Here is a 15526-nt window from a genome sequence, read left to right as displayed (position 1 = left end):
AGCCGAAAATGGGTTTTTACTTTTACAGATCGAAAGGAGTTTCTTTTCCCCCGAAACTGAAACGCATTTCACTGACCACACGTACAGACTGTGGCCCACACTCGTCTGATACCGCGGCTCCAGAAATTGCCAGCACCTTGTTTAAACAAAAAGACACAAAGTGCTGGAATAATTCAGCGGGTCAAACAGCGTCTTTGGAGAACATGGAAAGGTGACGTTTGGAGTCGGGACCCTTCTTCAGGCTGGGCCACAGCACCTTGTTTACTCATTCTTAGCGCAGCCACGCTAGAATTCCAGCTCCATTTTGTTTCAGCAGCTCCATTTCTATGTACAGTGGAACACGGTTTGTGCAGAACAAAAACAGACAACGCCTATATATCGGCCCTCTGTAATTTGAAACTGATGGGGGGGGGGGGGGGGGGGGGGGGCACCGCTGCTCACAACCCAAATAATCTCAGCATTAAACCTACAAGGGGCTAAAAGTCTCCCTTTTCCATCATTAATATACGATAACGTGCAGCCCTAACTAAAACAAAGGTAGCCAATATTTCCATTCGGGTTCATGGAATCGCTGTCCTTTAAATTGTATATATTTAAGCATTATTTCCACAGAAATCAGCTTTTATGCATCGATTTTAATGTTTACCAATCTCAAAAGAGTTCATACTTACATTCTATAATCATTAAATTAAAAAATAAACTCATTATTTTAAGTTAGATTCTCCAAATACTCCCGTAACGATACGTGGATTAAGCGGAAAACCCTTATGAGTGAAATTGGAATGTCTCAAACTAACCATGCGGTGAGATGTAAATAAATAGTACTGTTTGTAGGGGATGCAGAAAATGAATTCGAAATATATAATTAAGCTGCGTTTTATTTTTTAGAAAGTGAAAAACTGTATCATGGAAATGTTCCAAACATAGTACTTCACAGAATTCGGATTAAATAATAAAAATGGTACAGACCTTAGTTTTAATCCAGGTTTAAAATAATGTCACACACAAGGCAGTTTACGGGAGACGCCACCTGCCACACATATATTTTGAGACGAACCTCATGCTTTCTAAAAATATATCTTCGTATAGAAATAGCTTGCCATATAAGAAAGTAGAGAGAGGCCGCCGATAGTCCTGGGCAACGAGTCCATACTTTAATTTAAGAGTAAAAAGGGCATCGGATATAAAACATCGTATATTTGATTTCTCAGAATCCGCCTCAGAGTAGCACGACCGATAAAAGATATATATTCTGAAAATTTAAGGAATTAGAAATAAAAAGTTTTTAAAAAAAAATTGTTTAAAAAAAAGTGACACCACCATTTTGGAGAATGGTTTTAAATAGGATGTCAATAGCTGTGTTCCATGATACTGTATTTAAACGAACACTCTAAAGTACACAAATTAAAAAATAAATTCAGGCAGGGTAGCCAATCTGCCGTAGAAAGATTTTAAACCCCCCTCATCCATTGAGTAAAATTTGGACGATAATTTAAAAGTTTTTGCTGGATGTTAAAAAGTAAATATGAGCAATTGACATTTAATCATTTAGAAAAAGTAGAGCATACCCAACCTTTAACTTACATTACATCCACAAATTAACATTGAATACTGCAATTTTTAAGAACTCGTTTTTAACATAAAAATAAAACATAAAACACATTTAAAATATCCAATTCTGCTTCATTTCCCTTCACAAAGGCTTCAATTCAGTGCAACTGCAGACGGGTGTGCCTTGACCTAGTTTCGACCCCAAGATGCATTCCAAAAAAACAAAAAAGTACTAATAAAAAAAAATCTTCATGTCTTGGAGAGAATGTATCCGATTCGTCATCAGTTCTTCCAATGTGGCAAAATAAAAATTAGAGAATCTAAGTTGGATTTCTTTAAAAAAGAAGAAGAAATCACAGTGTTTGTGGCTGTGGAGAGAGAAGTGTTGCAGGCCGGCTGACAAGCAGCGCTGTTGGTCCCTACTGCTGCTGCAGCTTAGTGCTAGCAGCGCTCACATTGAATACACAGCGCACTCTCAGCCTCTGCTCAGCGACCTTTCACTCCGACCCCCACAATCCTCATGTAAAACCCTTCCCGATTGGCTGCCGTCGCCAACCACCTTTAAGAGCCGAAGAAGAAGAAAAAAAATCGGCCAACCATTCAAACCGCTGGGAAGTTGCCCCATTGTGTGTGACAGAGCGGCCCGTATCTCTCCCCCCCTCCTTCCCCTTCAGTCTGTGCAGACGGCGGATGCCTGACGCCTGGCAGCGCGGGCAATGGCGATGTGGAAGTTAACACACAATTGTGCTGCTTCAACTTGAACCACTTCTCTCTCTCTCTCTCTCTCCCCATCTTGTTTGGGGACTCAATTTGACGCCACGTAAACATGGCGCGGTTTCCCAATCCTGATTCAGAATTGCCGTGAGTGAGTTGTGGGAGCCGGGAAAATCGCGGCGGCGCACCGACTCATGCTGCGCGCCAAGTGTGGCATTGTTGCAAATATAAATGTTGCAATCGTTTCGGGCGGCCGAGTGGGCCGACGGTACGTATTTCACCGCTGCTAGCCGAGGCGTTGAATGTGCGGGGGGAATGGAGAGCTAGTTAGTCTACCCGGAGCAGGCGGGTGGATTGTGGGATACGCACTCTGAGCAGAAGCGCACAATATGTGTTGGCTCGTAAAAAAGGAGGCAGGGGATCCACAATGTAATCTCATCAGCGACATGTAATTGTTTTCCAGATCACGCCGTTCGGTCCAAAACCCGTAGCAATCGACGACAATGTCTTTCAAAGAGCTGAGACCTGAAGAGAAACCGAGGCAACACGAAGATCATGGCAAGAAACAGAGTTCAAGTGAGATTGTTTTTTCTCTCTCTCTCTCATAGTCCAGCCAGCTTAGATTCCTCTCCTTACCTCCCTCCCCTCCACTCCCCTTTTAATGTGCAACGTATTCGGTGGAAAGCCAAGTAAAAATAAATATTCTGCAGCACCGGGGCATTTTGCAATCTTGTGTGTTTTTTCTAATTGCCATTTGCAGGTTTGATCAATGGGATGGAGCACAGCCCCGCAGGAGGGAGTTCAGCAGAGAAGAAAAGTCACCATTGGCGAAGTTACAAGTTGATTATTGACCCGGCGCTGAAGAAGGGACAGCACAAACTCTACCGCTATCATGGACAACATTTCAGTCTCCCCGTGAGTATCCCTGTAGCACTTGTGTGCCCTCTCTCTCTCTGTGTCTCTCGTTGATGGATGCTGCCATTGTTAACAATGTTGCAAGCGAGTAAAGTTACATTGTGGTTTGTCCTGTCAGGTGCTCTTAAACTGATACATCTTCAGTTTGCTACACGTTCTTCACAACTTTTTCCCCGCCCCGTTCACGTTACAGAATCCCGGTGTTCCGCCGGTTGATATCGTCAGAGACCCTCGCCTTGGACGCATGTGGACCAAAAGCCAAGACATTGAATTGCCTGTTCCAAAATTTAAAGTAAGTTCATGAAAATCAAGGATGCGGTCCCCTCCCCCTTCACGACTTGAGCATTATTTTAAGTCAATTGCGTGCTACTCTAACGTTTTACCTTGTAATTCCAGAGCAGAGGCAAATAAATATTAAAACGTCCAATAAAAAATATATTTTTGATGAGAGATAGAGAATGCATTTGATTAAATGTGTCCCTGGTGCCGACAGATCGACGATAATTACGTAGGACCCGTACCCCCGAAGCAGGTAACGTTTGCAAAGCTGAACGACAACATTCGAGAGGGATTTCTCTTAGACATGTGCAAGAAGTATGGCGAGGTGGAAGAGGTGGAAATACTCTACAACCCCAAGAATAAAAAGCATCTGGGAATCGCGAAAGTGTTGTTCGCGACAGTGAAGGGAGCCAAAGATACAGTCCAGCACCTTAACAGCACTTCCGTAATGGGAAACATCATCCATGTGGAACTCGATACCAAAGGTGCAAGAAAGTTACTTTTATTTTCTTGAGTTCTAACCGATTGGGTGTCACTAAGGTCATGCTCATTTTATCACCGAGACTGTCATGTAAATATGTAATATTGACTCATTTTAACGGCGTTTGCAAGTCACGTGTACACACAAATGCAAGTTGTTTAATGTTGCTAGGAAACAGACACTGGGACTGCTGCAATTTGTAAAATCCTCCCATCCTGTGTGTTTCGGGTAACCTGTTAGATTGATACATGAATGAATGACCGATGGTTTTATTTTGAATCGCGCTGCTTTGATTTGATATGATTCGCGACACGTTTTATTATAAAGTCGAGACGATTATTTAAAAAATAAATGCAGCAGTCTCGTAAAATTAAGATCAATATGTTGATTCAAGACTGAGGGGTGTCGCTTGTTTTGTTTTAGTACGGAGGGGTGTCGCGTGTGTTTAGTCGGCGAGCAGCGCAGTAATGTCGAGATTTAAGCCTGTTTTTTCACTGAAGGGTCGGTAGTGATGTAGTGATCACCATGCTGCCGTTCTCTAGGTGAACATCGGATGAGGTACTACGAGTTACTGGTCAGCGGTCATTTCACCCCGCAGACACTTCCTGTCGGTTCCGATGCCTTTTCTGACTCGTCTCCCATAATAAACAGTGAGTTTGGACAGGTATGGACTTTTTTTAAAAACAAGTTTGTAGCTAAATATATACTGCCGCTTGACAAATGGTGCGAGGAAATGTGTTGCTGTGACCCCAACTGTGCCATTTAATGTCACATTAATGCAATCGTTTAGACCGGGTGGAGGAAGGCAGAGAATCGTGTTTTCAATGCGAGCGTCTCAATGATTCTCACCAACGCATGCGAGAATATTTAGAGTTACATTTAGTGCCAACTCTGATGTGAATCTTAGCACTGTTTAGTTGATAGACGTTTCAAATTCTTTATTGGGGCAGAGATTGACAATTAGGAACGGGACTTTCTGCTTGATCCCTACGTTTTGATAGATATAAAATGGGTCTGAAAGAATTAATGATTTATAACATGGGAATTTAGTTAAATAATTTTCAAATTTTTCCTTTAAAATGGGACATTGTCAGATTCTGTTTGTTCAGAATAAGGTGCTGAATATAAAGTTATTGATACATGGTAAGAATTATTAACAATCATTTTGAGGTGTTTATTATTTTTAAATCAAACTCTTGACATGCATGTTAAAATGTTGTGGGGGGGTCCATTGATAGAAATGTGTGCACAGAAGGATATGCACACAATGTTGCCCACTGTATTCATGTGCGGGACCCTTCTTCAGACTGATGTGTGGGGGGGGGGGGGGGGTAGGTTTCTTTTAGGAAGGAGATGAGGAGGAATATCTTTAGTCGGAGACCAGGTTAGTGGATATATTTAAGGCAGATAGATAGATTCTTGATTAGTATGGTCAGAGGTTATGGGAAGAAGGCAGGAGAATGGGGTGAGGAGGGAGAGATAGATCAATCATGATTGAATGGTGGAGTAAACCTGATGGGCCGAATGGCCTAAATCTGCTCCTATCACTAGGATTTTACGATATCCCTCTGAACCTACCATATCTATGTACCTGTCTAAATGTTTCTTAAACGTTGTGATAGTACCTGCTATCAAGGTTTCTTTTAATTTTCTACTTTGACAGTACTGTACCTGGTAATGCATTTTTTAAAATGGACATTATTGATATACAGCTATCCAGACCATCGTGTTATTTTAAAAGTGACATTGAGGTAACTAACTGTGTTACTGATATCCTGCACAATTACTGTATCACAGGGAATTTCCAAATTTATTTTAAACATTTTTCCCCTGCTTTTCTTAAATAATCTAGTTAACTTTTGTACACATCTAATTTGACCATTAAAGCTTTAATGCATAATTAGCATCAAATTGTTTTGAGTTAAGTTTCTGAGGTAGCAATACTCTTCAAACTGGATTTTGTTCATAGTTAATGGGAAAGTATTAATACATGAAAAAAAAAAATTATTAAACAAAATATTTGTGACATAAGATGTCTTGCTCCAAATTGATTATGGTTAAAATATTTTCTTAGCCTTTAACTCAGATAGATGGAATACATGGGTCATTGGCACAAGGTTAGTTTGGAAATTTGCTTTACTTCAGAGCCGCTGTATATCTATAACGTGATGCCTGGAAGTGTGTGATGGAAGTAGTCAGTGGCATTTTGGCCTCTGGTATTTCCTGGGACCAACTTTGGAACCTCAAGCAGCTCTTTCATCTGATGTGGCCAATTAATAGGAGCTTGTGGTTGGAGAATACCAGGTGTCACTCTGTTAGCTGTTACTGAAGAAACTGGCAAAATATTGATGTGACCTTTTAAAAAAAAAAAAAAAAAAAAGTGAAGCTTGTCTGCTGGAGAAATGAACATCATCAACAGCAGCTTCACAAGCTGTTATAATGTTGGAGATATTGAATGGGTGTTATCCAGTCTCTCCAAAATAAGCAGTACAGCACCTGTAACATATCTTGTGCTGACTCTCTCCAATTGAGTTAGCTTGAACCTAATAACCAGACTGCTCCTATAATATGCACAACATGCTTTTTATTTAATGACACATTTTAGTATCGGCATTGGGAATGTTTCTTATTGGGTCATGTCACAGATTTTATAATGGGGAAAACAATATTACTAAGGTCTGAGGCTGCTCACATTTATGCTTGTTCAATATCAGTTGCAACTAAAAGTATAACATTAACAGTTTAAGCCTGAATGTGGAAAATGTGAATAAAACTTCAAGACCATTCGCTCTCGTGATTTTGTTTAATTCTGCACACTCGCACAGACATACCTCGTGAAGGTTAATTAGCATGAAATGTTAGATCGTGCATTTATACTTTTGTATGTTGCAGTTTTGTGGACTTGTGCCAATATTTTTTTTGATTTTGTGGATGTTAAGAGTGTGTGCATGCGTGTGTGTGGCACTAGGAAGGGGGAAATTGGCCATTGCTAATTTCTAATCCAACAACTTATTTTGGAAGTGTAGATGTAGGGTGACATAAGAGTAGGTTTGTTTCTGTTCTTTGTTTTGCTAAACCCCTAATAATCTTGGTGGAGTTACTTATTTACCTGTCAGTAATTCTGAAGTTTCATCTTGGTTCGAGTGTCGGCCTTTGAGAAATCAGAAAAGAAAAGATAAAAGTTTTAAGATTAAGATAAGAATTTAGTAAAACTTCATAGCTGCAGAGCCTATCTTATTACATTAGGTTTTATTTCACTGATGGGTAAGATTATATTACATTTTTAAATAATTATATGTATTGTGTGTGCATAGTAGCATATTTACAGTTGCAAGCTGCTTTGGAAGGATATTGAGGCAAACATGATTATTCTTTATGCATATAGTTTATGTTCTCAGAGAGACTGTTTTTCTAAAGAAAAATACTTTTAAAGGTCAGCACACATTTGTTCATTACATGCACAGTCTATCATAATCTTAAGACCACATTAATATATTGTTGTATTTTATCAGTGCCAACAAAAGGTTTGTCTTTAAAGAAGAAATTTGCCTTCATCAGTCAGAGTACTGAGCATTGAAGTTGTGAGGTCACGTTGCAGTTATATAAGACATTAGTGAGACCACATTTAGAATATTGTGTTCATTTTGGCACCATGTTCTAGGATAGATGTTGTCAAGTTGAGAAGGGTGCAAAAAAGATTTACAAGGATATTGCCAGGACTTGAGGGTCTGAGCGATAGGGAGAGGTTGAGCAGGCAGGAACCCTATTCATTGGAGTACAGGAGGATGAGGGGCGATCTTATAAAGATGTACAAAATCATGAGAGGAATAGTTTGGGAAACTGCGTAGAGTCTCTTGCCCAGAGTAGGGGAATTGAGAACCAGTGGACATAGGTTTAAGGTGAGGGGAGAAAGATTTAATAGGAACCTGAGGGGTAACTTTTTTACACAAAGGGTGGTGGGTGTATGGAACAAGCTGATAGTTGAGGCAGGTACTATTGCATCATTTAAGAAACATTTAGATAGGTATTTGGATAGGATTGGTGTAGAAGGATATGGGCCAAATACAGGCAGGTGGACAAGTATAGATGGGGCATGTTGGGCCGAGGAGCCCGTTTCCATGTTGTATGAGTCTGTCAGTATTTCATGAGATTGTAATGAATGCGAAATAATTTATTATTAATGTTGCATTTTTTAAGAAGAAAGGCTTTACTGAGATAACATAACATTTTATTCTGCAATATTTAACTAGTAAGAACAGATACAATAATTGAATCTAATAACCTATTTCTTAATTCCCTTTTATATTTGTGTTTTGTCACTTACTAATTCTAGGCAGAGCGTTAACTATTACTTAACCATGGATGTTTTTCTGTGCATCATGGAGTCTCTGAAAATGATTAGGGTCTAAATTAGTTTTTCCCATGTTTGTTGAAAAAGTATTCTGTTTGGTGAAGTCTTGTCTCTCGTAATGGTTGTGGGAATTGCCAACTAACAATATCGAAAGTTATGTGTCAAATTTGTGATCTTTTTTCTATTTCCAGTTATATCCACTAAAATGTTAAGTGCTCCAGTTTCGTATCGCGGGTTTAGTTTTTTTTAAACCCATGTCAAGCTTAACTTCTTGTCCATGCCTTTTGATGTGAGAGAGAGCCATTGACGATTTAATAATGTTTAAACCATCTTAAGAAAAATGTGATCACGAAGAAATAGTTACTGAAATTCGAGCAAATTCTAGGTTTGTTTGGATTTGTAAAATGGAGTCCTTGAAAGATGGCCTTGAACAGCGATCCTTTCATCTTCCCTCAGGCAAATGAATTACATCAATACAAATAACTCTCCAAAAACAACCCCCTCGCCCCTCCACCTAATACCACAAATCGCATTTTGCATTCTATGTCATTTCTATTTTAATGACAGTAGTTTGGCATTTCCAGTCAATATAAAGTGCCAGTTTTATGGTTGTTCCTTGTTAATTAAGTAATGAAAAGTTCCCAGTGGCATTGTTGCTGTATGTAGATCTTGTGCACAACTAACTGGTGTAAAGTAAATTGATTTATTCCGGGGAAGGAGTGAAAACCTACATTATCCCTGGATTAAAGAGGCAATAAGTTCCTACACTGGAATTCACAGAGACCCATACAGGAAAGTCAGATCAGTCTGAAGAGGGGTCCTGACCTGAAACATCACGTATGTTCTCCAGAGATGCTGCATAATACCCACTGAATTACTCCAGCACTTTGTGCCTTTTTTTCTTTTATAAACCAGCAACTGTAGTTCCGTGTATCCCCTTCATACTGGAAAGTACTTGGCTATGGACTTCGCTAGATCAAGATTAAACGCTAATCTTGGTGGTACAGTGGCGCAGCAGTAGAGTTGCTGCTTTACAGCGCCAGACACCTGGGTTCGATCCTGACAATGGGTGCTGAGTGTACAGAGTTTGCAAGTTCTCCCTGTGACTGCATTGGCTTTAGTTTAGAGATACAGCATGGAAACAGGCCCTATCGGCCCACCGGGTCCGAGCTGACCAGCGATCCCTGCACATTAACACTATCCTATGCCCACTGAGGACAATTTTTACATTTACCAAGCCAATTAACCTACAAACTTATACGTCTTTGGAGCGTGGGAGGAAACCAAAGATCTTGGACAAAACCCACACAAGTCACGGGGAGAACATACAAACTCTGTACAGACAGAGCCCATAGTCGGGATTGAACCTTGGTCTCCGGAGCTGCATTCGCTGTAAGGTTGCAACTCTACTGCTGCGCTACTGTGTCGCATGCCGTCTCCGGGTGCTCCAGTTTCCTCCCACATTCCAAAGACGTACAGGTTTGTAGGTTAATTGGCTTTGGTAAAATTGTAAATTGTCCCTAGAATGTAGTATTGTGCTAGTGTATGGGGTAATCACTGGTCGGCATGGACTTGCTGGGCCGAAGGGACCTGTTACCGCGCTGCATCTCTAAACTAAACTATGCCTCTCGGGATCAAATACTCACGGAAGAGATCTCACCTGGATGAGATTATGAACTGTGTTATTACAAATAGAGTAGATTGGAAGGAAGGGGAGCAAAGCTAAAGAAGGAAATGACTGATCTAAAAACCTGAACTAAGTCTATAAATTAAAGCAGTTTCATGCCTGCTATGTGGATTTGTTACTCTTTGGGAAATTCCAGTTAAAACCATTGATTTCTGACCGACACATTTTTTTTTAGTGTTTGAAGATACAGCCAAAATACAGGCTCTTCGGCCCACCAAATCCATGCCAACCAACAATCACCTGTATACTAATTCTATCCTACACACTAGGAATGATTTACCAATGCCAGATGCATGCCTTTATGGGAGGAAACCGGAGCATCCGGACAAAACCCACGTGGTCACAGGGAGAGCGTACAAACTCCATACAGACAGTACCCGTAGGCAGGATGGAACCCGGTTCTCTGGTGCTGTAAGGCAGCAACTCTACTGCTGGACCACTGTGCCATAATGAGTAATTTTCTGACACTAGTGACAAGATAAATAAGGCATCAAACTGTGGGATGGTACAGTGGCAGAGATTAGTACTGCTGCCTCGCACCTCCAGTGAACTGGACTGTCAATGAACTTGGGCGCTGAGTATGTTGATTATGCATGTGACGGCATGGGTTTCCCCTTGTGTGCTCTAGTTTCCTCTCGGACCTGGTTGGTCAACTAAGTGCTGCAAATTGCCTCTTGTTTAGGTGGGTGGCTGGATAATTTGCGGGGATATCACTGGATAATAGTGTGGGGAGTTGCTGAGGATGCAAGAAAGGGGGGACAAATAGGATTTGCATTAATCAGTGCTTAGTGTTTGGCACAAACATGGTGGGTAGAAGAGCAGAGTTTCTATGACTCAATATTTTGGAAAAGTTGTACTCTGTTCTTTGGGTAATTATGTGCAAAAAGGTCAGCTATTTGGAGTTGGATCGATTTTTCAATGAATGTAATGAGCTGAGTAGATAAGTTTGGATCTTTGATTGCTATGAATGTCCATTAATAGATAAGGAAACGAGCATTAAAATGAAACAGAATGAACATTTGAAGCAATGTTCCTACAAACTTTCTCATACGAGTGCAGTAGTAGTGTTTGGTAATTAGATTTAAATCTCAGGAATTTCCTCAGGAATGTGATTTGGTTTCACTTTCAAGAATCATGAAAATAGAACATTTGTAGAAATATATCTGTAATGAAGATTTTATTCACAGTTGATTCATATTTAAAACTAAATATTTAACAGAAAACATTTAAGATTTTGGGGTTTCCGCGGTTCCTACCTCGCATTTTCAATTATTTTTTTAAGCCACTTCATTTAATCAATCTAATTTATTTATTGGCAGTTTCATTAGGAAGTTGACTTGGAAACGTAGCAGATTTATATGTGGATTTTTCTCATGTGTAAACAGTTTAAAAACAAATACTCTATGGTTGGCCATAGTTGAGCATAAGTTCACATTTCAAATTTCCTGCAGTGCTAATTTTTATTGTAGCCAGGCTAGTTGGTGGGAGTTTGGGGGAAGTCATAAATCCACAGCAAATTAAGGTGCAGAAGAAGACCATGTGTCCATGCCAGATGGTGTTGAGTTGATCAACGTGTTGCCTGGTTTGTTTTACTGACCAATTACAAATCTCTTTTTTTTAATTCATCAGAAATCATTAAATAGGTGACAAGCCAGTTATAATAGATTTGCCACATTACACTTTGGAAGGACAGGTGTTGATTCTGCCTGACAGTATTGGCCCTGTTCTTTGTAGGTTCTTTGTAAGAGCTATAGGTCTCTAAACCACCAGCAACAGGAGATCAAAAGCTCTGGCAACGCTACCTGTTGGACATCTTCTAAGACCCACCTTTGGAGTGGCTGTAGCTATGGCAAGAGGGGCAAAGTTTAAAGGACATGTGGGAAGAACTTTTTAAGTTGGAATGTACAGCCAGAGATTGTGAAGGAGGCAGATACCATAGTGGGTTTGAGGATTTTGGAAGGCAGGTGGATATGCAAGGAATGGAGGGATATGGATCAGCCTTTATCTCGGCATCATGTTCAACATGGACATTGTGGGCTGAAGGGCCGGTTCTTATACGCTACTTTTCAATGTTCTATGTCTTAGATTTAGCTACTTTATTAAGTAATGAAGTGAATAATCATTCAATTGATTTCCACCATGGGCCTATTTGGGGGAGAAAAACATTAATATAGGTCCAGGTCCACTGCAGATTTTCCGGCAACTGGTGGTCTGGCCTCTCCTTTAATCTGGACAAATTCCACCCCGAGATGTCCTGCTAAAAATGTGGTACATAGGCCACGTGAGGCGGCCGATCTTGGCCTCATCCTCATCGGACCTCTGTGGCCGATAAACGGGTTGAATTTGGAGGTTGCAGCCGGGGCTCTGGAACTCTGGCCCAGCCAGAGCTGGCAAATCCGTTCCCATAGCCGACATCCGTGGCTGACTTTACGGGCCGGTATCTCAGCCACCACCTCTGTTGGTCCGGAAAAACGGATAATATGGCAATGCTCTGAAACCAAGGGTGCCGGAAAATTGGTGGTGGGCCTGTACAAGTAATTTAAAGCTTTTTTTTTTTTAAAGAGTAATCAATTTCATCATATTTATTCAATTGCACCATAATGTGTGAATTTGTTAAGTTGTTAGTTCAGAAAGTTGTTGAGGTCAAAACATTCATTTGTTTCCTCATTGCCCTAGGTCAATGATCTCCAGAAGCCTCGAACTGGTGAAAATTTCCTTCCCATGGGACCGTGTTTAACCCCCAACAGCAGCACCCCCTTTTCCCACGATACTGCTTATTCCAGTTGTCACCAAGACACACCGAATTCGTACAGCCAGTATACGCCGCAGTCATCCCAAGGCACGCCACAGACCCCACGGATGGGAACTCCTTACTCCCAGGATTCCAGCTATTCCAGTCGGCAGAGCACGCCAGCCTATTCATACTCGCAAGAATGTGGGTACAAGTCGAGGAGACCGGAATCTAATTATCAAGATTCCTTCAGGAGACTGGGACACCAATACTCGCATAACACGGGAACGTATCGAGGTGCTGAGCTTCCGGTTAACACCTACAAGTCAGCTCGTTCAGAGAGTGGATGCTACTCTCACAGCCCTTCAGCCAGCCAGTCCGGGACAAACTATCAGTCAGCCTTTTCTCCCTACCAGAGCGTGCACTCTGCCCAACCAGTGTTTTCCCGTACTTTGGATCAGCACCATGGTCAGGGATCCAGAGACCACGATTACAGGAGACCTGGGTTGCCGTCCGATGCCTTCGGGCACAATAATACCAACATGGACACTGCGCCCGCCAAGGAAAAAGTAGAAGATCCGGTTCCTGTGGAAAGCACCGTCTCAAACGATCAAACTCCTGCTGCCTCGACCAAATCTCCAGAAAGGGCCGTGACTCCTGAACCCGTAACACCTGAATCAGCAGGTAGCTCCATTCAACTCAACAGTTTGGATTCTCGTATTGAGATGCTTTTGAAAGAGCAACGGACAAAGCTTCCCTTCTTTGACCAAGAATCGGATATTGACATCAAAATGGAGCACAGTCCCATATCTTCCTCTTCCTCTCAGCTTTCTCCGTTACCACTTCCTGGGTCAAACACTCATTTGCTTCAGCAAGGTCCTACTTCGTCCTCGCGGCCATCCAGCACTGGCCTAGAGGACGTCAGTCCGACTCCTCTTCCTGACTCCGACGACGAGGATCCTGTTTTTGAAGCTGTTCAACAGAACCAAAGCTCACGGTCAATGTCGGAGGCCAGTATGACACCCGTTGACCAGTCTAGTCAGATGAGTAGGTTTTCCACATCGTCAGACAGTAGGACTCCTGCAGTTAAAACAGAGAGCTGTGAACCCAACAAAGATGCCGTTGAACCTGCGCCTGTTCCAGATGCACTGGAAGAAGTAAGTAAACCACTTTTGCTGCATAAGTTTGCATTGTGTTAGAACTATTGTACAGCGGAACAGAGAACAAGCTATTTAGTATTGGATTCCTGGTTGTTTTTGTGAGGTATTCTTGAATTTGATCCTAATTTTGTTGATGATGTCAATTTATGGTCCAAATGGAACATATTGCAGTAGCCATGCTTTATAGTATTATAAATGTGGTGTCTTGTCTGTGTTTTTGATTTACAGTGGCAGCTGCCTTAGCCAAAAGGGAAAAGACTTGTTAATCCTAGAAATCCTGGTTAAATGTGATACAGCAGACATTGGCATTGCTTTCCAATGAGTTCAGTCTGGGGCATAATGTGTCTGGAGTTCCACTAACTTGCTGGTGTTCAGAACCTTTCTGTTTGTGCTGACCTTTTTAACAAGAATTAATCCATTAGTTCCACTCTTTTGGGCACTTCTCACTGACACTTTGTGCCAGGTTTTTCATAATTCATTTTCCACAAATACTGTAGCTCTATTCCAAATTATTTCCTAATGTAAAAATCCTTGTAGTCTTTCTTCAGAAGTAGGAACCTAATTGCAAGTTTCAGTCTTGTTTCCTTCTATCTGTCAGTCCACTATCACCACTCTCTGGGCATTCTTTATGTGAATTATTCTGTATTCCTCATTCAATATCCCATATTTTTGCCATTCTTTCAACCTACTCAGTAACCTGGACACATTCTTTCCACTATTTATAATCCAAATTGGCACACTTGAAAAGTTAAGTTGTTCTTTCATTGTTCATATCATCAATCACTTGTAAAACATCTCATGGATATCAATTTATCCTTGGTGCCCCATGCTAAGGGCATCATTTGGAAATTGATCCGAGTCATATTACTGTTGAAATTTAACAGCATCAAAGTTGTTGTAATTGCTAAACTTAAAGATTTATAGATCTCTGGGCATTATATATATTGTCAACAGATTTATCATGCTTTGTAAATTCTGAAAGAGTGAGATTCCATAACATGAATGGCTGTAATGTGAGGATACTATTTCTTATTTATCAATTGTCGTATTTCCTCTACGATCCTTCAGAGGTCCCAAGTATACTTTCTCTCTTTGATTTTATTGTCATTGTTTCCTACCATGGTTTGAGAAGCCACCTTGTCTCAGCACCATAACTCAATGAAATGGAAGGGGTGGCGTGGAATTGAGTGATTGAAAGATCTAGAACGCAGGCCCTTCGGCCCATGTCGACTGTCCATCGCCCGTTCACACTAGTTCTATGTTATCCCACTCCATGAACATTAGGAGCAATTTACAGTGGCCAATTAACCTACAATCACACACGTCTTTGAGCTGCGTTAGGAACCGGAGTAACTGGAGAAAACCCACGCGGTCACTGGGAGAACAAAAACTCCATACGGCCAGCACCCGAGGTCAGGATTGAACCCGGGTGTCTGCGCTGCAAGGCAGTTACTCTGCTGTGAATTGAGCCTGCACTTCATCCTCGTTTACCTACTCTGTTTGTGTTTCAATGAGCTGAAGAGGTTGAAATGGGCTCTGGTCAACTTCAACAGGATTTTCTGAATGTTTCTTTTAGTTTTGTTCAGTGGGTAACCGTGATAACATAGCAGAGTGACTACAGTGGAGATTAACGTTGTTTGCTAATGGCCCTGTCCCA

General features: G+C 41.2%; 1 protein-coding gene across 3 annotated transcripts in view; it reads left to right on the top strand.

The window, feature by feature from the left end:
• The first annotated feature begins 1983 nt into the window (after positions 1-1983).
• Positions 1984-15526, top strand: part of setd1b (SET domain containing 1B, histone lysine methyltransferase) — a 111657-nt gene continuing 98114 nt past the window's right edge. The window contains exons 1-7 of one of the 3 annotated variants that reach the window (XM_033043236.1): positions 1984-2412; positions 2729-2841; positions 3026-3180; positions 3374-3472; positions 3674-3944; positions 4483-4604; positions 12655-13866. In XM_033043236.1, the coding sequence (XP_032899127.1) occupies positions 2769-2841; positions 3026-3180; positions 3374-3472; positions 3674-3944; positions 4483-4604; positions 12655-13866 (1932 nt within the window). In that variant the 5' untranslated portion in view covers positions 1984-2412; positions 2729-2768. The other 2 variants (XM_033043237.1, XM_033043238.1) reach the window with 2 other exon arrangements.

The sequence above is a fragment of the Amblyraja radiata genome, chromosome 25 (genome assembly GCF_010909765.2).
Source record: "Amblyraja radiata isolate CabotCenter1 chromosome 25, sAmbRad1.1.pri, whole genome shotgun sequence".
Classification (NCBI taxonomy): Eukaryota; Metazoa; Chordata; class Chondrichthyes; order Rajiformes; family Rajidae; genus Amblyraja; species Amblyraja radiata.
Note: the sequence above shows the minus strand (reverse complement) of the source record. Positions and strands in the feature narration are given on the sequence as shown.